The sequence below is a fragment of the Canis lupus genome, chromosome 1 (genome assembly GCF_003254725.2).
Source record: "Canis lupus dingo isolate Sandy chromosome 1, ASM325472v2, whole genome shotgun sequence".
In the NCBI taxonomy this organism is placed as follows: Eukaryota; Metazoa; Chordata; class Mammalia; order Carnivora; family Canidae; genus Canis; species Canis lupus.
Window position 1 is genome coordinate 29,365,301 of NC_064243.1, and position 25,067 is coordinate 29,390,367.

General features: G+C 35.4%; 1 protein-coding gene across 3 annotated transcripts in view; it reads left to right on the forward strand.

The window, feature by feature from the left end:
* Positions 1 to 25,067, forward strand: part of PEX7 (peroxisomal biogenesis factor 7) — an 86,283-nt gene that overhangs the window by 21,147 nt on the left and 40,069 nt on the right. For all 3 annotated transcript variants that reach the window (XM_025422380.3, XM_025422379.3, XM_025422381.3), the window contains exons 6-8: positions 9,448 to 9,554; positions 10,965 to 11,078; positions 12,636 to 12,691. In XM_025422380.3, coding sequence (XP_025278165.1) covers positions 9,448 to 9,554; positions 10,965 to 11,078; positions 12,636 to 12,691 — 277 coding nt within the window. The remainder of the gene's footprint in view (positions 1 to 9,447; positions 9,555 to 10,964; positions 11,079 to 12,635; positions 12,692 to 25,067) is intronic.

The following is a 25,067-nucleotide window of genomic DNA, read 5'->3' on the forward strand; positions in this document are numbered from 1 at the left end:
GTGTTAGCATGGTGTACATAATATTGAATTTGGATGTTGCATACAGAATATTCAATGGTATGGAACTGAATAGCAGGAAAAGACATTGTGTGGAGAGTTAGCAATATAATCACAAAACTTAACTATCTGCACATTGTAAATAGGCAGTATGTAAACAGTCTTTTACCATCACAATGTCCATTTGGTTTAATAGAAGAAAAGATTATGTGTTTAATGACATTATCTTCATGTGTTCTATTAGAAATAAATATAAATAGTGGTCATATTAGCCAGGACCTCTTTGGTTGAGTGTCAAAGAAATTCTGAACCTAACCACCCTAACTTAGAAGATAATTTATTTGCTTGCATAGTTGAAATGTCTAGAATTACATCTGGCTTTATACACATGGCTGGATGTAAGACTTAGAGGATATTCTTGCCATCTCTTCTGTATACTGTTGAGTTGGTTTTGGATCAAGCATCATATGAAAGGAAGATGGCAGCAGCTCTAACCCCTCTATCCTTTCTGGTTTCTGTCCAGTAGGAAAAAGTGCGAGAATCCCTCTCAGACATCTAGAAAAGTTTCATTTTCTCCCATCTGATGGTCCATGTGAATGTTTCTAAACTAATCACTGTGCCTAGGAGAAGGGCATGTAAATGTTGATTGGCTTGGGCCCAGTAGAGCTCCCACAGTTGGGAATGGGAAATGAGAAACTCAGACTCTAAGAATGGAAAGAGTGAATAGTGATTAGGTGGAAGTGGCTCCATATGTTCAACGGGCCAATATTCACTGAATTGTATGTACATCAACCCTTAAAGGGATTTCATGAAAACCAAGCACTGGATCTGTGAGCTATAAAATATCTTTCTTTTTAAAAGTTGGATAAAGTAAAGCCATTTTTCTGCCAGCTTTTATCATTTTAGAAACTCATTGGAAGTTTTATTTATTAAGCATTTGCCATTTTCCTGAACTATTCCTTCATAATGATTTTTTTAAAAAAGATTTTATTTATTTATTCACGAGAGACACACACACACAGAGGCAAAAACACAGGCAGAGGGAGAAGCAGGCTCCATGCAGGGAGCCTGATTTGGGACTCAATCCCTGGTCTCCAGGATCACGCCCTGGGCTGAAGGCAGGCGCTAAACCCCTGAGCCACCCAGGGATCTCCATAATGATTTTCAAATAGTAGCCTACTTAATAAAGTTGAAAAGATTTAAAGTTTTTTCTTCTGTTCTACAGGAGGAGGGTTTGTGGTACAGTAAAAGATGCGGCAAGCTCTGAAGCTCTCACTGTGCTTTTGCCATTCTGAGTGAGATGAGAAAATTTGCTTATCAAGCTATGTACAACGTATTAGGATTCAAATGAACTTCTTTGCATATTTTCTTTACTTGTTTTCATACATTTCCTATAGGGCATGTGTATTGTGTATTCTTTTTCATAGCCAAGTCCTTACACAAGCAAACACTAAAATATTTTTTATTGCTATTATTTAAGATATGGGGAGTAACCATCTTACTAGGATTTTAAAAACATATCTAAGGTCAATTTTGATTGTTGAGAGGGACATGGGCAGTGAATCAGATATTAAGTGAATGTCCACTGTTTTCTGCATGATACATTGAAAGACACTGGAGATACATTGAAGAAGAAAACAGGGTTCTTGTCTTCTTAGAGCTATAATCCAGTGGAAAAGAGAGATTCTAAGGAAAAAAAAAATTATAGCGGTGGATAATGCTAAGGAGTGTGAAGTTCTTTGAAGAGGTAAATAGTAAGTATAGAGGTTAGGAACATGGACTCGAGCTGGACTGAGACAAAACTCTTCTTTCACCAGTATTACCTGACTTCAGTCCTCTGACTCTTCATTCCTCATTTGGAAAACAGGGGTGATGATAATACTTCCATCGTGGAGTTTTAAGGAGGATTAAGTGAGTTAATGTGTGCAAATGGCTGAGCACAGTACCTGGCACAGAGTTAGAGCTCTGTAAGTGTTGCCTTCTATTATTAACATGTGTGCTCAGAATTCTGTGGAAACATAGCTAAGGCTGGTCAGGGAAGCTTCCCTGAGGAGATACTGTTCAGGCTGCTACCTAGGAACAACTAAGAGTTGAGAGGTGAGACCTGGAAAACAAAGAAACGGGAGGGAGCTGGTGAGAACAGATCATATTTGAGGAACATCTGAATGACCATGGCATGTGTATGTGCTTGTAGGAATTTGCGGTACTCTTCTGAGGAACTTGCTCTGGGTAGGATCTGGAATGCATGGCTGTGTAACACCATGTGAGGCCAGTGATCCTGAAATCTGGCTAGCTGTCAGAATTGTTGGGGAAGCTTTAAAAAAACAACAGAATTCTGGCACTAAGTCCTACTGAATCAAGTACCTCTGGGAGGCACATTTTTTAATGACCCCAGCTGAATCTAATGATCAGCCTCATTTAGAAAGCACTGTTCTAGTCTTCGGCTTAGCTCTGTTCGAGATGCCAAACTGGTAGTTTATTTCTGTTGATATAATGGGAATTGCATGTTTGTTTTAATATTCATCTCCTTTTAAAAAACTGACAGAATGGTTTTGGTGCTGAATTCAGAGAGGGAGTGGTCTCTGTAGTTTGAGAATGCCCTAGTTGCTTTTGTCCTCAGTTTTGAGTTACACTATGGTCTTTATTAATTTTCCGACTTTGTCTTCTTGCTTACAGACAGAAGCTTTTTATGAAACATAATCTTTACATTAAGAAATCTCAACTGTACATTTCATGGTTGTAAAATATTTGTTTTTCCAAATATTATAAATGGCGGAAGTTGGGATGCCTGGGTGGCTCAGTGGTTGAGCCATCTGCCTTCATCCGGGGGCATGATCCCGGTGTTCGGGGATCGAGTCCCACATCAGGCTCCCTGTGAGGAAGCTGCTTCTCCCTCTGCCTATGTCTCTGACTCTCTCTCTGTGTCCCTCATGAATAAATAAATAAAATATCTAAGAAAATAATAAATGGCAGAAGCTTATATGATAGGCAGTCAAGAGGTACTTTTATGTCTAATCCTGTGGCACACATATGGTTAATTATGCCACTCAACTGCTCAGAGCAGTTTATATTTTAAAATAATACATGAGAATATAGCCCTGAAGTCCTTCTAAGTATTTAGTCACCTTCAAATTTAGATGGTGTTTGCAAATCTCAAAGTAAATTTTTATCATTGGTTCAGTTAAGACAGGCCAAAAAGGGGTAGTTTTTAGAGACTTGATCTAGATTTACTTTCCAAAGCAGAGTTATCTAAGGATATTGCATTTTGTCTAATTCAAGAAAGCTGATAATAGGACAGAGTTCATATTTTTAAATTATATGAGATAGAAGGGAAGAATTTTTGAGCTCATTACATAAAGAACATTAATATGAAGTAGACTTTTTTTTGAACAAAGAAAATGAAGTTACTGCTATTACAGACTCCATGTAATTGCATAAGTCATAGCCAAGCCTGAATGAATGGGTCCGGTAGTTAAAAAACAAAAAACAGAAAACAAAAAAACCACACTTCATTCTACTCTAAGAAAAAAGTCATATTACATTTGATAAGCATCTGGCATTTCAGTTCAATTCAGCTATTTGGACCCAATATGTATCCTTTTTGCTGCTCAGTTCTTCACATTGTAGATTCGGTGTTGACCCTCATTCTCCTTACTTACCTTCCTCCTACCTGCCACGGTTTGAAATTGGACATAGTAGCAGCCAACATTTCCTATTGCATACTGTGTGCTCAGATTCACTGGTTCTGCTGCCACTGCAAGTCTGCAACTGATAAGAGAAGCTGGTAATTCAGGTGGGTCCGTGACACTATCACAGGGCCCTGGTAGATGTCTGGCTGACAATGAAAGGCCAGTTGTCTGGAAAATGCAATAAAACAAAAACAAAAACAAAAACAATGTGAATACAGATATCCCAGTGGCTAAGAGTTGAATGAGTCATGGTACCATTGGGTCAGAAGCTGTCTCTCCTACCTGGAAAACAAAGTGAGGAGGATGAACTGCCAAATGTGTGCAACAGAAGTGACTGTAAAGTAAATGGAATGCTTAGCTTCTTCAGAGCAGTTTTTCCTTTTTGTGTCATTTAAGTTAACTGCAAGGGACAACCCAGGCCATGGCTTGTCTGTGTATGGGAATGTTGCTTAAATATGATGGTAAGGAACCAAAATACTGTCCCAGAGAAATATGTAGTAGCTACTCATCCAGGATTTGTTGTTTAATCTTTTTTTTTCTACATATATGTTATATGAATATGTTACATATATATATGAATTAAATTTTTAAATTTAAATTCAATTTAGTTAACATATATTGTATTATTAGTTTCAGAGGTAGAATTTAGTGATGCATCAATCTGTTATTAATGCCCATCGCCAGTTACCCCTTTCCTCTACACTCTCCCCTCCAGTGACTCAGTTTGTTTCTTAGAGTTTAGAGTCTCTTACCTCCATTTTCATCTTATTTTATTTTTCACTCCCTTCTCCTATGCTCATCTGTTTTGTTTCTTAAATTCCACATATAAGTGAAATCTCTGACTGACTTATTTCTCTTTGCATAATATCCTCTAGTTCCATCCATGTCATTGCAAATGGCAAAATTTCATTCTTTTTATGTATGTGTGTGTGTGGATATATATAATCCATTCATTTGTTGATGGACATCTGGGCTCTTTCCATAGTTTGGCTCTTGTGGACATTGCTGTTATGAACATTGAAGTGCAGGTGCCTCTTTGAATTGCTGTTTGTATCCTTTGGATAAATACCTAGTAGTTCAATTCCTTAATCTTTTAGTGAAATATAATACAAGGAACAGTGCATTATCTTAAGTGCAAAGAATTTTCACAGTGAGTAGATCCATGCACCAGTAACCCAGATCAAGAAAGAGCATTCTGAGAGGCTCCCCCACCCAACTCCAGGGTGACTACTGTCCTGAATTCTAGTAGCATAGAATAATTTTGCCTATTTTTATACTTCTGTGTCAGATTTCTTTTGTTTAACATTATGTTTTGTGAGACTTATCAATAATGCTGCTGGAATAACAGTTACTTCTCATGGTCTTGTCCATGTTCATTGTAATGTTTTGATACTCTAAACCATTCACATACACATAAAATGTAATTATTAGGATGAACACGGCATATTCAACTTAAACAGTGATTTAGTTGTGGTTGTAGCAGACTTTTTTTTAAGATTATTTATTTATTCATGACACACACACACACACACACACAGAGGGAGGCAGAGACATAGGCAGAGGGAGCAGGCTCCATGTAGGGAGCCCAATGCGGGACTTGATCTGGGTCCCCAGGATCACAACCTGAGCCAAAGGAAGATGCTCAACTGCTGAGCTAGCCAGGCAATCCGGTAGCAGACTTTATAGTTTGACTTGATGTTAAATATAAATTTTTGAAAGCTGACATACATCATTTAAGTATTTCCTATGTTTTAGTGGAAGCCTTGTGCTGTATCAAGTGTTTTTCTCTGGGGCTAGGCTTCTTACAGGCTAACGCTTTAGGGGAATTTCGTTTGCTCCCTCCAGGCTAGTAAGGGGTCTCCTTTACCTATAGGTAATGGACTTTCTTCATAGAATTTATTGAAAAGCAACCTGAGAAAGGGAAGGAGTACTTGAACAGCTGCAGGACACATTTTCTGTCTTTAATCTGGACTTTTCTCTGCTTATTGACTTCACTCTGCAAGCTGGCTTTCTCCAAACAGTGACACATATGGCAGCCATGTTTTCCTCAGTGTTACAACTTGTAAACCCTGAGAGGTAATGAAATTATTTTTTTCAGTTATGATTAAAAAAAAAATCCCAGGTATCTACCTTTAACCTGCCAGCTGTGATCAGGACAGGGAAGAAGATACTAAGACTGGTCATGCTTGGACCTGTCCCTGGGTGCTCAGCTGTGTTGAACCATAGGTCCTTCTAGAGTCACATGGTGAGAAAAGGATGCTTTTCCTACACAAAGTGTACTGCTGGGAAAACCAAACACTAGACATCTACAGCCTGCTTTATACTCTGAAGGCTAGGGAAAGCCTAGAGATCATTTTATCAAAGCTATTTAGAATTTTGAAACAAATTTTACTGACTGGTGGCTAGACATTGACTATAATAGGGTCCCTGGAGTTATTTGAAGTTTTAGTCTATACTAATTCTGAACAGCTTCCATTTGGTACTTTGAAATTTCTCATTCCTTCCCATCCCTACCATATTTAGCTAGACCCAAAAATGTTAGTTACTCTCTCCTATAAGAGTGGTTTTCAACTTTTTCAAAGTAGGAAGCTGGGAAGAGGGTTGGGAGATGAAAAAAATGAGTGAAGGGGAGTGAGACATGCAGTCTTCCAGTTGGGGAGTGAATGAGTCACAGGAATAAAAGACAAAGCATAGGGAATAGAGTTAATAGTATTGTAGTAGCATTGTGTGGTGACAGATGGCAGCTATACCTATGCTGAGCACAACATAAAGTATTGAGATGTGAAATCACTATGTTGTACACCTGAAATTAATGTAACATGTATCAACTGTATTCAAATTTTTTTTTAAAAGTAGGAAGATTGTATTTTTTTTTAAAGATTTTACTTATTTATTCATGAGAGACACACAGAGAGAGGCAGAGACACAGGCAGGAGAAGCAGGGTCCCTTCAGGGAGCCTGATGTGAACCTTGATTCCAGGCCTCTGGGATCACTCCTGAGCTGAAGGCAGACGCTCAACCACTGATACACCCAGGCGTCCCGGATTATGATATTTGTAAATAAAAAATTACAAATCCCACAAATAAAGCAATAGTAGGTATATATGAATCCATAAAAATGTAATGAAAGTATTACAAAAGCACAAACTAAAGGATTGCCAAGTTCATGATTGTGGTGACCTCTGGGCAAGGAAGATGGGGAATGGGATTGGAAATAAAGGTTTCAACTTTTCTTTCTTTTCTTTCTTTCTTTTTTTCTTTCTTTCTTTCTTTCTTTCTTTCTTTCTTTCTTTCTTTCTTTCTTTCTATTTTATTTATTTATTTATTCATTCATTCATTCATTCATTCATTCATTCATTCATTCATGAGAGACACAGAGAGAGGCAGACACACAGGCAGAGGGAGAAGCAGGCTCCCTGCAGGGAGCCTGATGTGGGACTCAATCCCCGGACCAGGGATCAGGCCCTTGAGCTGAAGGCAGACGCTCAACCGCTGAGCCACCCAAGGGTTCCTGTTACTTTCATTTCTAAGATAACTGTGGGGCAGATATGATAGTATGTCGTGTGTGGCATGAATGTATGTGAGGTTTTTTTTCCTCTCAATTTATTGAAAAAACATCTAAATAAAAAGAACTGCTCAAGATTCAGCCGACGTTGGCTGTCTGGCAGGTCTCTTCCAACCTGAGGAGGCAGCATGCCGGCTGGGGAGCCTGCCTGCCTGGGCTTTTGTTGCAGATCCTGATACCACAGCCTACTATCTTGAGGATATTATTTCATCTCTACCAGCTTCAGTTTCCCCATTTGTAAAGTGCTACAAAAATTGCTTTTTGTGTTATCAAAATTTCTACCTCACTTACTATGGTTTTAAAAAGTTAATACAAACAAAATGTTTAGACTATCATCTGGCACATAGTAAGCACTCAATAATAAATATTTGCTTTTATTCATGGTATTATTAATAGGAGTAGAAATGACTTCTAATCATGGGTATGCTATTTTATTTTTAAACACATCTCATTTAAACTTGATAAGGTAAATATTTTATCACAGGTGAGGAAAATGAGAACCAGGGAAGTTAAGTAACTTGATTAAACATCAACAGGGACCAAATGATTGAGTTGGATTAGGACTAAAGCCTTGGAATTTCAGAGCCCCCATTTTTAACCTCTGCATTTCATTGCCGCCAACAATTGAATTCTTATCTTTCTTAAACAACTTCCACAGAAATCAGAAAAAAAATTGTCTAAAATTTGCTAAATGTACCTAAATGACAGTATGATTTAGAATTGGGAACATAAGTAAGCAAAACAGACTTAAAAATTTTAGCATTATCATATACCATATATTAGAGTATCTGCTTTGTGCTAGAGACCATGGTAAGTGTTAGAAACTTTATTACTCTAAATTCTTAGACAACCCTGCATAGTAGGCATTCTGTTTCTCTTTTAGAAATGAGGGATCAGTCTCAGATATTATGTAACTTGTGCAGGATCCTGTAACTGCTAAGTGGAGTTCCAGACCTTGACTGCCATTACACCATAGCCCACACATTTTTTTTATCAAGTTGCTTCAGCTTTCTCTCAGCATCAGTGACTATAATTTACTTGTTTTATATATATATATATATATCTTCCTCCCCTTCTCCTCTCCCCCCCCCCATATCTGCTGAGCTTTAGTCATCTGGTCATATTGCTGTCTCCTTATAGTTTATAAAAATCAAAGGCAAACAGCCTGTAAAACATTTAAGCAAGGATAACTTTGTGAAACTAAGCAATGTAAACCATTTTTGTAATAATGTAAAATGTAATTCCTAAATTTTGCCAACTTATTTTTTCCAAGGAGAAAAATATGCCTTGGGCTGGCCTATTAAGATGTAGTAAACATAAACAGTAAGATTAAAATTTTTCTATTTTGTCTTCGTAGACTGCCCACATTTAACAGTAAAATTGCTAGCATTTTGTTTTGTTTTTTAAAGATTTTATTTATTCATGAGAGACACACACACATAGATTCTATTTATCTATTAATGAGAGAAGCAGAGACATAGGAAGAGGGAGGAGAAGCAGGCTCCATGCAGATGGAGCCTGATGCAGGACTTGATCCTGGGACTCTGGGACCACGCCCTGAGTCAAAGGCAGATGCTCAATGTCTGAGCCACCCAGGCATCCCAGCATTTTGTTTCTTATAGACTGTGCTAGTGGGTTATTTGCTGGAAACTGAGGATTTTCAGGGCCTTTTCCTGTCCTGGAGAGACATGTGCTATATGTGTGTATCAGCCACCTTGTCTGTACTTGTCTCAGTGTGAAATTCAGATTTTCCTGTTTTGAGTTGATCTAAAAACATTGTTATGACACATTACTTTTTGTGGTTGATCACTTTTAGTAGTTCTATGCATTATTATAGTTCAAAACCATATATGTGGGGGTGCCTGGGTGGCGTGATTGATTAAGCATCCGACTCTTGGTTTCAGCTCAGGTTGTGATCTCAGGGTTGTGAAATCAAGGCCCACTTTGGGCTCTGGGCTCACTGTGAAGTCTGCTTGAGATTCTCTCTCCTTCTTCCTCTACTGCTCCCACTTGTATGCTCTTTTTCTTTATCTAAAATAAATGAATAAATCTTCTTTTAAAAAAACGAATATATGTATGCATATGATATAGAGATGGAGGTATCCTAACAGTAAAATAGTGAATCATTATGAATACAATATCACTGAGCATCCAAGTGGTATGATGGGAAGTGACCAAGTCTTCATCTTTCACCAGGTGATCAGACTCTGAGAATTTGGGATGTGAAGTCAACAGGAGTCAGAATTGTGGTTCCAGCACATCAGGCAGAAATTTTGAGCTGTGACTGGTGTAAATACAATGAGGTATCCTGCCTGGATCTGTCCTGAGCTACTGAGCCCTTCCTATTGTTGAAATGTTCTAGATTTTGTTTTCTTTTCATTTATGTGGACTTTGGTAATGTTTATGGACCATTATGTTAAATTCAGTCCTTTTCATTTCTAATTGATGATTGTGAGTGACCTGTATTAGCAATAATTGGATTTAAGTGCACATAAAACAGGCAGAGTAAGAAATAGAAATTCTCAAAGTTCAACAGTGCAGCCTTACTTGCTTATTTGGGAAGCTGCTTTACAATTTATGTGATTTTTTTCCCCCTTATTCCTCTTAACCCCACCAATTTGTATCCTCTTCTTTCATTTCCCATTCATTTTGCTGGTTAGTCTCCTGAACACTTTGTAACTTGCTTTTCAGTTTGACAGTCTACCAGTTTTTAAAATTTTATTTCATCTTCCAACAAACTCCATGCTCCTGTAAGTTAAGTGTCACTTTGTACCTTTTTGCAAAGCTTCTGTTAACCACAGGAGCATATGAATTCAGAATAGAAATGGATTAAACATGTGTTGATATAGTGTTTATATACCTGCAGTGGTCTGTTGGCTGGGACAGACACATATGCCTTTTTTCTTGTCAGTTTTAATTACCTAATGGAAGTTAAGAGAGCATTATATTGGCAGAAGTCTTTGAAAAGAAATAAAATAGATTAAAAGAAAATAGAGTACATTTTCAGTTATGATACTTGATCTAAATAACAGTTTCAGAACTTATGACTGCAGTTCAAATCTCTGTCATCATAAATGAGTTTTCCATATAGAAAATGAATTGTGGACTATGTGTTATACTTTTGGGAATTCTAAAAAAGATGCTGATATGTGGTTGAGAGTTGTTAAAATTGTTTTTGTTTTAAATTATTGGAATTTTTCCTCAAATGAGTTAACCATGAAATGCAGCACATCCAGACAATCAATTACTGCTCTGGTTGACATGGAATGGGGCTGACTGTGTACCTAGCACCTGGCCTCTTCAGCCGGGAACTGCGGATTCACCGAGGGCTCTAGATAGATTTGTAAAGCCTGAATAGATAGGAGACTCACCACTACTGCAGAGCTTCTCAGATATGATTAGATATTGTATAAAGACATGGCCCATGAGAGTGGGGAACAATGATTGGATTAGATTTAGAAAAACATGAAAATCAAATCTGTACCCTTTGCTTTCCCCCAATATTCCTCGTTAACAGGTCTATTGCCTTTTAAGGCCTGGTAAAGCCTCAGAATACCCTGAAGAGAAGGGTGAGCTTATTCGTCAGACATCATTTTTAAACCCCTATGTACTTACTGATACTACTAAAGGTAGATTGGAGAATCCACAATGCCATTTGAGACTAGGTTGTTCTGATATGTTCAATGCTCACTTTTCCCTGGTTCGTTTTGCAGAATCTGCTGGTGACGGGGGCAGTTGATTGTAGTTTGAGAGGCTGGGACCTGAGGAATGTACGGCAACCCGTGTTTGAACTTCTTGGTCATACCTATGCTATTAGGAGAGTGAAAGTAAGTGTTTATTTTTTCTTTTTATATATATAGTGTAAATATAATCAGTGAAGTACATAGAAAACACAGTTAGGGGTTGGGATTATTGATTCTTTTTATGCATATCTCCATTAGCCAATTAATGGTGATGAACAATGAAAGCTAAAATAAGGTAAAATATTTGAATAATTATTGAATGAATTGGGACAATGTATTCGATTGGTACCAGCGATTAAATAGAAATGTTTTTTCATTCTGTCATTTCCATGCTACTATTCCTTTTCATATTTTTATCTATGGTAATTCACTTTTGGTATTCTTCATAATTTTGCATTCAGTGGGAAGGTCTTTTTGTTGAAACTTACAGAAAGGTTTCTTCTTCTCTAACACAATAATAAATATGAATGTTCACAAAAATTTGGGGTATAGAAAATTTTCCACTCTGCCAACAGCAGAAGACGAGATAAAGATAACTTTTTTCTACTGCCCCCGAGAAATGTGCCTGGTTATAAGGGGACTTATGTTAGCTTCCTGGCTTTTAGTGGTAGGTTTTGCTAAGTCACTGTGGAAAACATCTTATTAAATGACATCTCCCAATCTCATTCTTTGTTTTATTACACTAAGGGTAAAGAAGTACTTTATTGATCTTTTAAACCAGATAATTGGGTTATTCCCATTTCAAAAACTCTAAATTTCAATTAAATTAATACTTTAAATTTTACTGGTTGCAATTGAAAGTATAAGACCCAGTGCCATGTTGTTATTTTTAATGGCACACAGGTTTTAGTAGTTGAAAAATATTTTCAATATTTATTTCACAGTGCTTTTGAGAATGAAATTGGGTGATTTACTGAAAGTGTTTTATAAACTATAAAGCATATTCAAATGTAGTTATAATTATGTTATATAGCTATTATTAAAGTACTGGGAAGAAAAAAAACTGAAGAAATATAATTATAAAGGACAGCTTATTAAAGTATGTTAATTACTTATCTAAAATATATTAGTCTTTAAATTTTTAGTTTTTGTCCTTAATGTCCTTTTCATTAGTTGTGATATGCAAATAGCATAAAAATTCTTTTAAAGATGTTTTTATTTAACATGTAGATAATGATTTGATATACGTGCTTATAGAGTCAAAGATGTATTCATAAAATTGGTAAATTATATAATTATGTATTTGTATGATGACATACTTAAGTCCCTTATATTTGTTTGAGTCATTTTTAGATAGCAATTAGGAAATTGTATTTAATTTTTCCAGAATAAAAAAAAGAAAAAAAAAAAATTTTTCCAGAATAGCAACTCTTTGGGAATATTTTATCCTAAATAAGTGCTAAAAAGCTTGAGGAATGACTTTTCTTTGGAGAATTGTAAAAGTGAATGTTTTTCCTGCAGTTGATACTACTAAAAGGCAAGAAGATTCTTGCCTTGAATTAAAGCATATAAGGTTTGGGGAAATGTAATTTTAAGTGACGGTCTTGATTAAACTTTATTGTGGCGCTCCTGGGAATGACCTCATGAAGTAGCATGGTATAATTATAGCTAACTTAAAAAAGTTTTGTTTTGTTTTTATAGTTTTCACCATTTCATGCTTCCGTTCTGGCCTCTTGCTCCTATGATTTTACTGTAAGGTACAGTAGTTTTTGATAAGTTTCATTGTGAAATACCAAGTGGCATTTGTATCTTTTCAATTTTTATGAAAGATAATATATTTATTGTACTAATATGGAAATAATCTGAGCTGGGCACATTTGAATATTTGCCACTAGTATTAATATTATATTTGTTCTGTTTTTATGATCTGACCACATACACAAATTCTTTGCTATTTAAAGACAGCCTGGCTGTTCTGTTTAAAAGCCTTTTTTTCCTGATAATTATTCCTGTAGTAACATCTTTCTACACAACAGGCTGCATAAATAATATCTTAAATTTAGATTTTAAAAATTGCAAAATTCCATTTCTTCAGGTCTGATTATATGAATCTTAAGGCTGATGTTGTTATAGTTGAAAAAAATCAGCAAGGGTATATGTATGTTTGTGAATATATGTAGATGAATGTATATATCTGTGTGAGCACATCCACATCTATGTATGAATATGTGTGTGTGTGTGTGTGTGTGTCTAGCCATATGTCCCAGTTCCAGTACCACCCAATGCAAGATTTATTCTGTTTTTTTCTTCTTTTCCAGATATGTAACTCCTAATTCCCATTATCCACAATACATTGACTTTTTGCAAACCCTAGAAAGCTCAGAGTTGTTTCAGAATTGCAAAACTGTGCCTCTGTGAAACAGAATTGTATTTAGTTCACATTTTAGAACTTTTTTCCCCTAGTCCAAACACTGTGTTTAAAGGTTATTTAGGTTAATTCTGCTCCCCTCCATCAATGTGGCTATGTCATTCATTGGAAATACAGTTTGATTCATTTGTTTCTGTTTGTACTCAATTTTAGGATTTCATGCCATCCTAGTTGATTTTGTCTATTTTTCTGAGCAGACAAAATAGTAACATGGTTGCAAAGTCAAGATGTATGTAAAGGTATACTCAGAAAGGTCTGTTTCCTCTATTCTTTCCAACCCATTCTGTAGGGTCCTATACCCTGTAATAATCAATTTTGCTCTTAATGTTATTAAGAAAGTCACAAGGAAGAGAAAATACATTTACAGTACTGTATATATATTGAAAAAAATTGCCTGTAAGCAGACCCACACAGTTCAAATTTGTGTTGTTCAGGGACTATATAATAGTTTATATTATATAGTTTTTATAAAACTGTATGTATAGTTTTTATATATATATAGTTAATTTTATATATATATATTTGTCATGCTAAGTAAGTGTGTATCAATTCTTGAGTCTTTTTTAAAGTCAAGAATTGATCTTAAGTTTTATCCAAGGCTTTTTCAGCATCTGTGAAGATGATCATGATTTTTCTCCTTAGAGCTATTAAGGAATTACATTAATGAGTTGAACCAGCCTTGCCTTCCTGGGCTAAATCCCTCTTGATCTTTGCGTATTATTTTCTTATGTGGTGTTGCATTTGGTCTGCTAATATTTTATGTAGAGCTTTTGCATTAGTATTCAAAGGTGGTATTGGCCTACAGTTTTCTTTCTTTTGTTTGTTCTTTTATTTTATTTATTTTTTTGTTTATGCATTGGTGTTTTACTTGTTTCATAAAAAGGAAGTTTTCCTAGTTTTCAAAGCCCTGGAACAATTTGTACAACAGAGATTATTTGGTCTTTGAAGCCTTGGATGAATTCCCCTGGGAAACCATCCAGGCATGTTTTTTTTTTTTTTTTTTTTCTGTGTGTGGAGTACTTCTTGATAATTTTCTTTTTTTTTTTTTAAATAACTTTATTTCTTTTTTTTCAACTTTATTTCTTATATGAAAATTGGTCTATTTAAACTTTTCATTTCTAATAGGATCAGTTTTGGAAATTATCCTTAGCTTATAGATTTTCAAATTTATTTGTTAGAAATGTCTGTAAAATAGTGTCATGACTTTTTAATTTCTCTTGTTTCAATGGTTATTTCACTCTTATTTCTGATTTTGTATGTTTGTGATTTCTTTAAGTTATTTAATGGTATATGTATGTTTTATTTTTCTTCAGCAAACAAGATTTTGGTTTATTAATTAGAACTCTGTTTTTCTATTCATCATCTCATTAATTTCTACTTTTATCATTGTTATTTCTTTCTTTTTACTGTCTTTGGTCTTACCATGTTCTCTTTTCAACTTTTGAGCTGGGAATTTATTTTTATTCTTTCATTTTGTTAATAAAATGTTTATGAATTTTCTTCTAGTTACTGTTTCATTTCTAGCCCCAAAATTCTGATATACAATGTTTTTGTTATCATCTTTAAAAGATTTGTAACTTCTGTTTGTATTTATCTTCAAAGAGTTGTTTAATAGGAAGTTATTTAATTTCCAGATGAAAGTACTTTTTAATTTTTAAAAATTTGTTAAAAATTTCTAGTTTTATTGCATTATGATTACAGTTTTTAGTCATTCTGTTTTATAGAATATACTGATTTTGGGAGGGGACCTAATAAATGATCAGTTTTTGTGAGTGTTTCATAAGCAATTGAGTAGAAGGCATATTCTGTATCATCAGACAGTGAAGTTCGATATGTGACATAAACTACTGATTGCTGTTTAGATCTTCTGTATCCTGTTTTATTTTTTGTTTATTTTGTACTGAGAGTGAGATGTTAAAACTATTATCAGTGGGCTTCTTTCTGTATTTCCCTGCAAATCTTATAATTTGATTTCATAAAGGTAGATAGTGTAGTGTGTTATTTGGTGCATAGATATTTATAACAACCATATAGTGAATTGAGACTTGTAGCATCAAAGAGAATCCTTCTTTGTCATAGTTAATCCTTTTTAGCTTTAGTTGTGCTTTGTCTTTTACCCATGTCCTTGTCCCTGCTTTCATACTGTTTCCACATTCCAGGTACATCTTTTCCCATACCTTCATTTTTAGCTTTTTTGAAACATTTTATTTTTGATATGTCTTTTGTATAGAGCATATACAAAAGTCTTGCTGGGTCTTGCTAGGTGAACTAAATGAAAAGTCTTTTTATTGTCATAGTCAAGTTTAATCTATCCATATTTCTTGATAAAAACATGTCTGGTATCAGGTCTGTCATATTATTTTATGTGGTGACTATTAATGTATATTATGTTATATTTGCTGTTTCTGTATATGATGTATTTTTTGTTGTGTTTTAGAGGTTTTTTTGCTCTTCTGTTTAAATTTTTTTAATATTTAGGTAAGTTTTTGTCTATATTAGTGCTTACCTTTGGTATTTAAAATTTTTTAATGTCTTTATTTGCCTGTTTTAAAAAATTTAACCATTATCTGACTTGTGAGTTTTTAAATGGTATTTTGACTCCTACTTATTGCATATAAAGCAAACAGTGAATTTATTCTACTTTCCTTTTTTCCCCCTTTCCCTTATTCATCAAATTTTGAATTATTTTATTTATAATTTGTCAGACCTTGCAACATATAACATATATTATTTTTCTACTCTTGTTTTAATGTTAGATATACAACTAAGTATATTAAATATCATCAATCTTTTTGCTGAAATTTCCCCATCATCTCCTAGTTTGATGAAGTTTATCTTTTAGTATTCCTTGAAAAGAGTTGATGTGTTCAGAATTCTCAGGAGCTCTTGCATGTTTAAAACTATTTCTCTATAGCCTTGTTCTTAAAGTGTAGCTCATCTGAATATAAACTCTTCAATTTACATTTCTGAAGTGTTTTGAAAATGTTACCTCATTTTTGCCTCGCTTTTTTTTTTAATTTTTTTTATTATTATTTTTTTAATTTATGATAGTCACACAGAGAGAGAGAGGCAGAGACATAGGCAGAGGGAGAAGCAGGCTCCATGCACCGGGAGCCTGACGTGGGATTCGATCCCGGGTCTCCAGGATCGCGCCCTGGGCCAAAGGCAGGCGCCAAACCGCTGCGCCACCCAGGGATCCCCTGCCTCGCTTTTTATATTGTTTTTGAGAACTAATGCCAGCTGGAACATGGGACATAGCTCATTGAGGTTCTGTTTTTCTTTTTCTTTTTACCTGTAATTAGAATTTCATGTGTGTTGGAGGCCTGTGTTTTGTATAGTTTTTTTTTTTTTTTTTTTTTTTTTTAGAGAGAGGGAGAGAGAGCAAGTGTGCACATACTACCTGGGGGGAGGGTCAGAGGGAAAGGGAAAGAGAGGGTCTCAAGCAGGCTCTATGCCCAACGTGGAGCCCATCACAGGGCGTAATCCATAATCCTGAGATCATGACCTGAGCCGAAATCCAGAATGAGATACTTAACTGAGCCACCCTGGCACCCCAAGTCTTGTATAGTTTTATTTGTTCTTGTTCTGTATTAGTTTTTGTGAAGATGCTCCAGGAGTTTTGGATTTGCATGGCCACACTGCCTCAACTACTCAGAATTCCTCTCTCCCTTACTTCTGAGTCAGTAATTGGTATGGCAGAAACTATATAACTTTGTTCTGTGGAATGTATTATGGAATAGAATAATTTATAACAATGCCTTGAAAGAATATATTCCCTAACTTAAAAAAATTATTCAATACAAGCATGAAGATAAACTGGGAAACATAATTACACTGAGGCTTCCAGCTATCAGTTAAAAGGATAACCAGGTACTTTTTTTAATAGTCTGTATAAAATAGTAAGAACTTGGCATGGGAGCCAAAGAATGGCAACATGGCAGACAGGAAGAAAACCTGGCAGTTGCTTGCCATCCACCCCCAAACTTTTCAAAGCTGTAATTGTGAGCTAGATTATTGGCTGGAGGTTTGGGTTATAAATATGGACTTGAAGGCCATTAACTTACTGACAGTTCAGTCCACAACAATGAATAAGCCCAAGGGAGATAAGTTTAGAGAAAGAGAAGCAAAAAACAGGAGAGAATTAATGTTGGAAGAAAGAAGGAAACAGCCCACCTAAAAGAGAGCATGCAATATGCCACAGAAACTTTAGGAGAGGATTTCAACCAGATGTGGATGGCCAGTGATGTGAGATCCTTTGGATGAGCTGAGCAGTATGAAGAGTAGAACTTTCAGTTTTCTCTCTTTACCTAGTGTCACTTGTGGGCTCAAAAGAGATTTCTGAATATAGAATCTAGTCCTTGGATTTCAAAGACCTTTCTGGTGTTTGAAACTGATCACTGGAGATTTGACCGAATGAGATGGGGCATTAATCTTTTGATCTCATTTTTAGCGTCCCTAACAATTTTAATTGGGTCTTTCTGGTTTCAAGGTATTATTAAGGGGCATATTAAATCCATTTCTGTCCTGTTTCTAATTAAAGGGAGAAACCTAGTGACTTAGCTGTACTTTCTTTTCAGAACTGTCATCATGATCTTAACCCTACTGGCCATTCCCCTTTTTATTTATATACTTGAGTTTCCTTAAAGACCCAGTTGGGAAATGCTTTACTTTTGTAGATGGTAGATTTGTCTCAGATATATCTGTGAAGCCTAGACTTTGAATGTGAACTGTACTATAAAATCTTGTAGGTAGCTAAACATGCCCCAAACCCATCACAATTTGAAGTTCAATCACAATTCATCACAATTTGAAGTCTTACTTTTCTCTCTATTTCTAAGAATTAGGTTTTGCTCCTTTCCTGAATCCTGAGCAAGACTGGAGATTGGGGGATAGATGTTTAGTGCTTCTAGAGAGAGGAATGGCTTCTTTGACATGCTGCAAGATCAAAAGTGTCATAGCTGTATTTGTAAGCATTTGGAAAGAGTGAAATGATAATTAAATAATACAAGATCCTTAACATATAACTGACAAAGACATTTAATACAGTTTTCCTGGGCAGCCTGGTGGTGCAGCGGTTTGGCGCTCTATCTATCATCAGACATGAGTCTGATGGTTGTTTTCAGGACTCTGTGAAATCACCCCTTTTCCCTCTTATATCGTTGTTCTCCAACTCCCTACTGCTCCCTTAGCCTGTAACTTATTACTTTATGTCCTGTATCTTCTTTTAACTTCTCTCTTACATTGCTCTTTCCTTTCTAGCCAAGCTGTTAGGGTCTCCTAAGCTTCTGTACACCAGGACCATTTTAAGGTCTTCATGAGAATATTATCCCCAGTCAAGCCTGAAACCTGGAATCCTTTCCCCCCCCCCTGCAAAATTAGTTAACATTTTCTCAATATGAAGTGGATAAAAAAACTTAAGTCAAATTCCATCACAGGCAGTATGTAGAAGCGACATCCTCTTTTTTCCAGAAATAGAATTTTAATTTTAACATACATTATGGCTACTTTACTGTTCCACGTTCATACTAAATATAACTGGAAATTAATAATTGTGTATTTCAATATAGGACTATCAAAGTCTTTATTAAGAGAATGAAAGTAAGTAGTAAATGAAAAGGAGATCATTTTTTAAAAGATTTTATTTATTTATTCATGAGAGACACAGAGAGAGGCAGAGACACACACACAGGCAGAGGGAGAAGCAGAGGGCTCCTGTGTGGAGCCCCACGTGAGACTTGATCCCAGGACCCTGGGATCAAGACCTGGGATCAACCACTGAGCCATCCAGGTGCCCTGAAAATCATTTTTTAAAATTTCATTTTTGACTCTATATATTTTGTAATTCTCAAAACATGCTGAGAATACAACTTTAGTGCTTTAACTATAGTAATGTCTTCTGTGAGTTTAGTCTCTCGTTGTTTGTGTGTGGTGACTACACGGTGGAAAGATCAGAAAAGATACAAAGATACGTTTTTGGTAGATTTTTTTACCCCATGTGATCTGAGTTAAATTTATCCTCTGAAGAATTTTAAATCTCATTAGATTGATGATATTTTTAGTGTCAGAAAACTCATTTTCATAAAAAATTTTAAGACAAAAGACCAGTAATAATAACCTGTTTAATTTTCAGAACTGATAATTTTACAGATAGTATAGATTTTGAATGGCTAATTTTTGTAACATAAGTTCTTTAAATATAAGTTTTCATTTATTTGTCCACTTTTACATTTTGTTTAGTTTTTTAAGCCTTTAAAATAATTCATATTGTGGACATTATGTCAAAACTGATGAAGTGATGGATATCTTAGTATTATGGAATTCAAGTGTCCTATTTTTGTTTTATGTGGATATGTTATCATATCTAATAGAAAAAGCTTTCAGTCCTTTACCTGCATAGTAGCTCATTATGTTTCACTGAATAAATAATAAAAATCTAAAAATTTGTATGTAACATAGCATTTGAAAGTAGTGTGTTTAGATTTAATAAAGACTCTAACCTTCATGAAAAACATCAGAACTCCCTTTAGCTGATGGGCAATATACTCTATAAAAATACACATTGGTTCTCTCACTCAAGATGGTACTAAATTTAAAATATTTCATAGTGAATTATTTCCATTCTTCTGTGAATGTTATTACCATAGATTTTAGCACATTATATTCTTCTTTTTTTAAAATTTAAATTCAATCTAACAACATATAGTATAACACCCAGTGCTCATCCCATCAAGTGCCCTCCTTGGTACCCATCACCCCATCCCCACCCCTTCCCTTTCGCAACCCTTTGTTTCTCAGAGTTAGGAGTTTGTCTTCCTCGCTATTTTTTCCCCACTCAATTTCCTTCCTTTCCTTTATGGTCCCTTTCACTATTACATTATCTTCTTCTGATGTACTCTCCATTAGGCTACTTCTTTCTCCACTGAGCCATGTTTGTTATGCCAACCATGCGTAAGCATGATTTGAGTTCTGAGTGCTTGTGTTTGGTTTCATACTAAGTGACTTGTTTTGTAAACACAGTCAGAAATCAGCAGATCCAGTATGTATGACAGCCAAACAAAAGGAAAAGCTGTTATAATTATGTTTTTTCATTAGAAAAAGCAACATTTTGTCTCTTCCAGGTGTAACAAATATTTCTCAGATATTTAAAGATACAACTTTTACAAATTGATAAAACAAATATGATAAATTTAAACTCAGAGTGATACTCTTCAGCTTCATGATACTTTTATAAATATTCTAACCTTCCAAACATTCTTTGTGAATAGTCTTTGGTAGTAATATACCAAACAGTAGTGGGTTTTTTTTAGACTTAAAGTATTTTCAGCAAGAAAAATATGAAGTTAGTTTTAATTCCAGTGTTTTCAAACTGTGTTCATCCAAGCTTGTATGATACGAAATTTGCTCTGTCTATACCAGCAACATTAATGTTTCCAATCAACTGTTAAGCTACTTTGGTTACAGGCAACCTGGGTTGCTCAGTGGTTTAGCGCCTGCCTTTGGCCCAGGGCATAATCCTGGGGACCCAGGATTGAGTCCCATGTCGGGCTCCCTGCATGGGGCCTGCTTCTCCCTCTGCCTGTGTCTCTGCCTCTCTCTCTCTCTCTCTCTGTGTCTCTCATGAATAAATAAATAAAATCTAAAAAAAAAAGAAAAAAAGCTACTTTGGTTACAAAATGGTAGGGCTGTACTCTGCTTTAAAATTCAGGCATTTTAGGGACATCTGGGTGGCTCCGTTGGTTGAGCGTCTACCTTTGGCTCAGGTCATGATCCTGGGGTCATGGGATCAAGCCCCACATCTGGCTCCCTGCTCTGTGAAGAGCCTGTTTCTCCCTCTCTTGCTCCCCTGGCTTGTGCTCTCTCCCCCTGTCAAATAAATAAAATATTAAAAAAGAATAAAAATAAAAAAATAAAATTCAGGCATTTTTATAGAATGCCTGTTATCTGACAGCCCTTGTAATAGATGGTTCTGAATATCTTGCTGATGAAATGATAAAAAGCAAAGGCCTAGAGAGAAGTAGAAACATATTTTGGGAGTCCTGAGCATGTCATATGTGTTGGGGTTAGTGGGAATAGCAGGGAGACATGTAGTTACAAATCCAGATTTGGGGGTAGTGACAAATATGAGTTGAATGGGCTAATTGTGGGGTGGCACATTCTTGGGTAACATAGAAGTTAGGACCCAGACTATGGAGCCAGGCCACCTTTTACTATCTGTATAAAGTTGCATAAACTATTTTAAAACATTATGCTCAATGTCCTCTTCTGTAAAATGGAGAGGATAATAATACCTACCACACTGGTTTATTGTGTGATGAGTAATATCCACAAATGCTGACACATAGCAAGAGCTGTGTAAGTGTTTGCCACTATGGTCATTAATACACTGCCAGAATGGATAGTGACAGAAGACCATCTATTTGGAGTGGAGGCCCATTTCAGCTCTAGCCTTCAAGGGTGAGATGATAATTTGTATTTTATTATCATCAAAAGCAGGCAGCCCCAACCTGGCCTTTTATTGTCCTCTGCCTCCTGGGATTTCAGTTTCTTGGGACAACGGGCAACTTATTGTCAACATGTTCTCCAGTACATAACTTTTAGTTTTAGTTCAGAGCTCTAAAAGTATAAATATAAGATACTAGTATTTTTATCAGTGCTTTTCTTGTTTATTAGACCAGATAGTGATGCCTTTTTAATTTAACAGTTTGTTATTCAACATAATTCAATAAGGGCTGACTAGTGGCCTGAAAAATCTTTAACACTGGCTCTCTTGGCAGGTGGGGGTGACCTGATTTGTAGTGTTTGAATAAGTCCTCCCACTATGGCCAATATCAGGCTGCCAGCATGATGTGATACCTGTAAGCACAGGGTTGGGAAGCTGTGCTCAGCCAGTTCTCACAGAACAGAACAAGCTGGCTGTAGCACTCCTCGGGGGCTGGCCTAAACCTGGGTGACTGTGATCTTAATTATTACTGATTTAAAAAAAGCTTCTGTAATTATAATATGTGTACATGTGTGCATTTCCACTGGAAAATGTCTGGAAAGTTACATACCAGATAAACTTTAGGTAAGCATTCTTTACTTTCTCTCCTTTTAATGGTTTTTACCCCTTTGGAAGAACATTTTTATCCATTTATTTATATGGACCTGAGGCTTAATGTGTGTTTCCCTGGTTATATTTACATTTTAAATTTAACCTACAGTAATTCTTAGTGGGGGCATATTTGATTTTGTGGTAATGCTGGCAGACACATCTGGCGTTTAGTGGGCAGAGACTAGTCCTGAGGTGCTGTAATGGCCAAGGCAGCCCTGCAGTTAGGAAGTGGCTCCCCTTCATCCAGGGTCAGTGGCCCGTGGAATGGATTTCAGGCAGTAGGAATATTGAGCGGGATAGGTCCAAAAAAAAAGTCTTCATTATGCCTCAGATTCTAACACATCAGTATCTGTTCTTACATTTAGCTTATTTTTTTTCAAATTTTTATTTAAATTCCAGTTAACATATACAGCATGATATTGTTTTCAGGAGTACAACTTAGTGATCCATTACTTACGTGTAGTACCTGGTGCTCAAAATGATATGACTTCTTATTTTTGATCAGTTATGTCCAGTTTATAAGGTATGCTAATAATACATTGTTTCCTTTAATTCACACACCACCACCTTGGGCGTGTACTCCTCATTTTACCAAGTATGCAGTGATGCTGGGAGATAGGCCATTATCACACAGCTGGCATGTAATGGAGCTGAATTTGAACCTAGATCTTTTATTTCCTAATCTGATACTTTTTATATTACTCAATACCTGAACACTTCTAGTAGGCCCAGGCCTTTATATTAATTTCCAAATAGTATAATTTCTCCCTGTTATGTAAACATTATCTCCTTAGGGACAAAATATGGTATTGCCCATTGTATCTATAATTGTTTCAGGATTGAAGTATTCTACATAAGTGGTCCTGACAATGATAGATGCATAAAAGGTTACGTGCCGTACTTTTAGCTTAACAATTATTATCTACACAGACTTAAAAATAAAATACACAGACTTAAAAATAGCCATTTTTCACATACACTCACTTTTCTGGATTTTTTGGGGTCTCTATTTTGGGTTGTTGTTCTCAGAAGTCAGATTTCTAAATTATTGCAATGTTACTGTGGGGAAATACATACCTGATGATCTGTCATGGAGTGAACTATATTACTATGATATTGAAGTATATTTAAATTCCAAGTTACAAATAGGATACATTCCTGACCAGACAATATACTGAAACTTATATAATTTTAAGGTTTTACTGGGAGATATTAGAGTAGATAATCTAGGACTAAGACTTCATAACTGTTTTATTTAGAAAAAATAAGTGTAAGATACGATGAAATTGCTAACTTTTCTAAACATCTACTCATAACTTATAATTTAGAAAATTCTAAGTTAATAAGTAGGTGAAAAGAAGTACTAAGTGGGGGTAGGAAGTTATCTAGAAGGGGCACTGGCCCTCCCCATTCCTTGGTCTCTGGAGTCATATAGTAAAGTTCTATGGATTCAAAAATCCTCTATGTAGTAGGATAAACATATGTTCTTATGAGTCCATTAGACTTGGTGAAAGGCCATTTCCTCCATTTACTAGCTGTGAAATACAGGAAATGATACTTTGCAGGGATGTTTAGAAGATTAAATGAAACTATAAACACCTTTGGCATATAATAAGTGCTCAGAGAAATAGCAGATATTTTAAATGAGAATACTTATAATAAGTTTTCTATTTTAAAATGTAAGTACTGTAGGGAGAGCTAAAGTATTCATCATTCATGCCTTCCCTAGCATTACTTTAATAAGATAATTATAGTGCTTAAACTGTGGAGGAGCTCTGTGAATGGGAAGTCTTTTTACATTGTCAAGATGGGTTGGGGGAAGCATACCTTGTGAATTTGGGGTAGCATGACCCAGAACAGAGCAAATTTGTACACACAGACAAAGCTGAATATATGTGGATCATTTTCTTCAAATGCATAACCACATGACTACTTCTACTTCAATTAAACCCATCTTTTTCTCTAAGTTATCTATATATTTGTTTAAAAAAAATCACTGTTGAGGGAGGCAGCATGATATAGGAAAAGAAATATAGGTTAAAATTCTGGATTTGCCATCACTAGGTATTGTTTTATTTAATCTCTTACAAAGTCACTTGACCTCTCTGAGCCATTGTTTCCTCAGTCATAAAATATATTATTATGAAATTTAAATATCAGTGATGCAAAGCTGTCCCCATAGTGCCTGGCCCCTGTCAAGCACTCAATATATTTTAGTTTCTTCTCTTTTTCATTCACATAGATATTCCTCAAACTTTATAGTACTGTGTCACTCTTATGTGTCTAATCAAAATTATTAAGAAAAGAAGCAGAATCACAAAAAGCAACTCAGCTTGTGGCCTCTGCAATTTATTTTTAAATGATTCAGTGAAAATATTATTTTAAATATGTGTTTGTAGAGGAAGATGAAGCAAATGTAAAATTTTAACAATTGATGAATCTAGACAAAAAATATATACGTGTTATATTCTTTTCATTTTTCTGTGGGTTGGTGATTTTAAAAATAAAAACATCTGAGAAAAAAGTAAGCAGTATTTGCTCATGTAAAGTAAGACCCTGAAAATGTTTCTTACTAATACCTTCTCATAAATGTGATATTTAGTGATACTGTTTA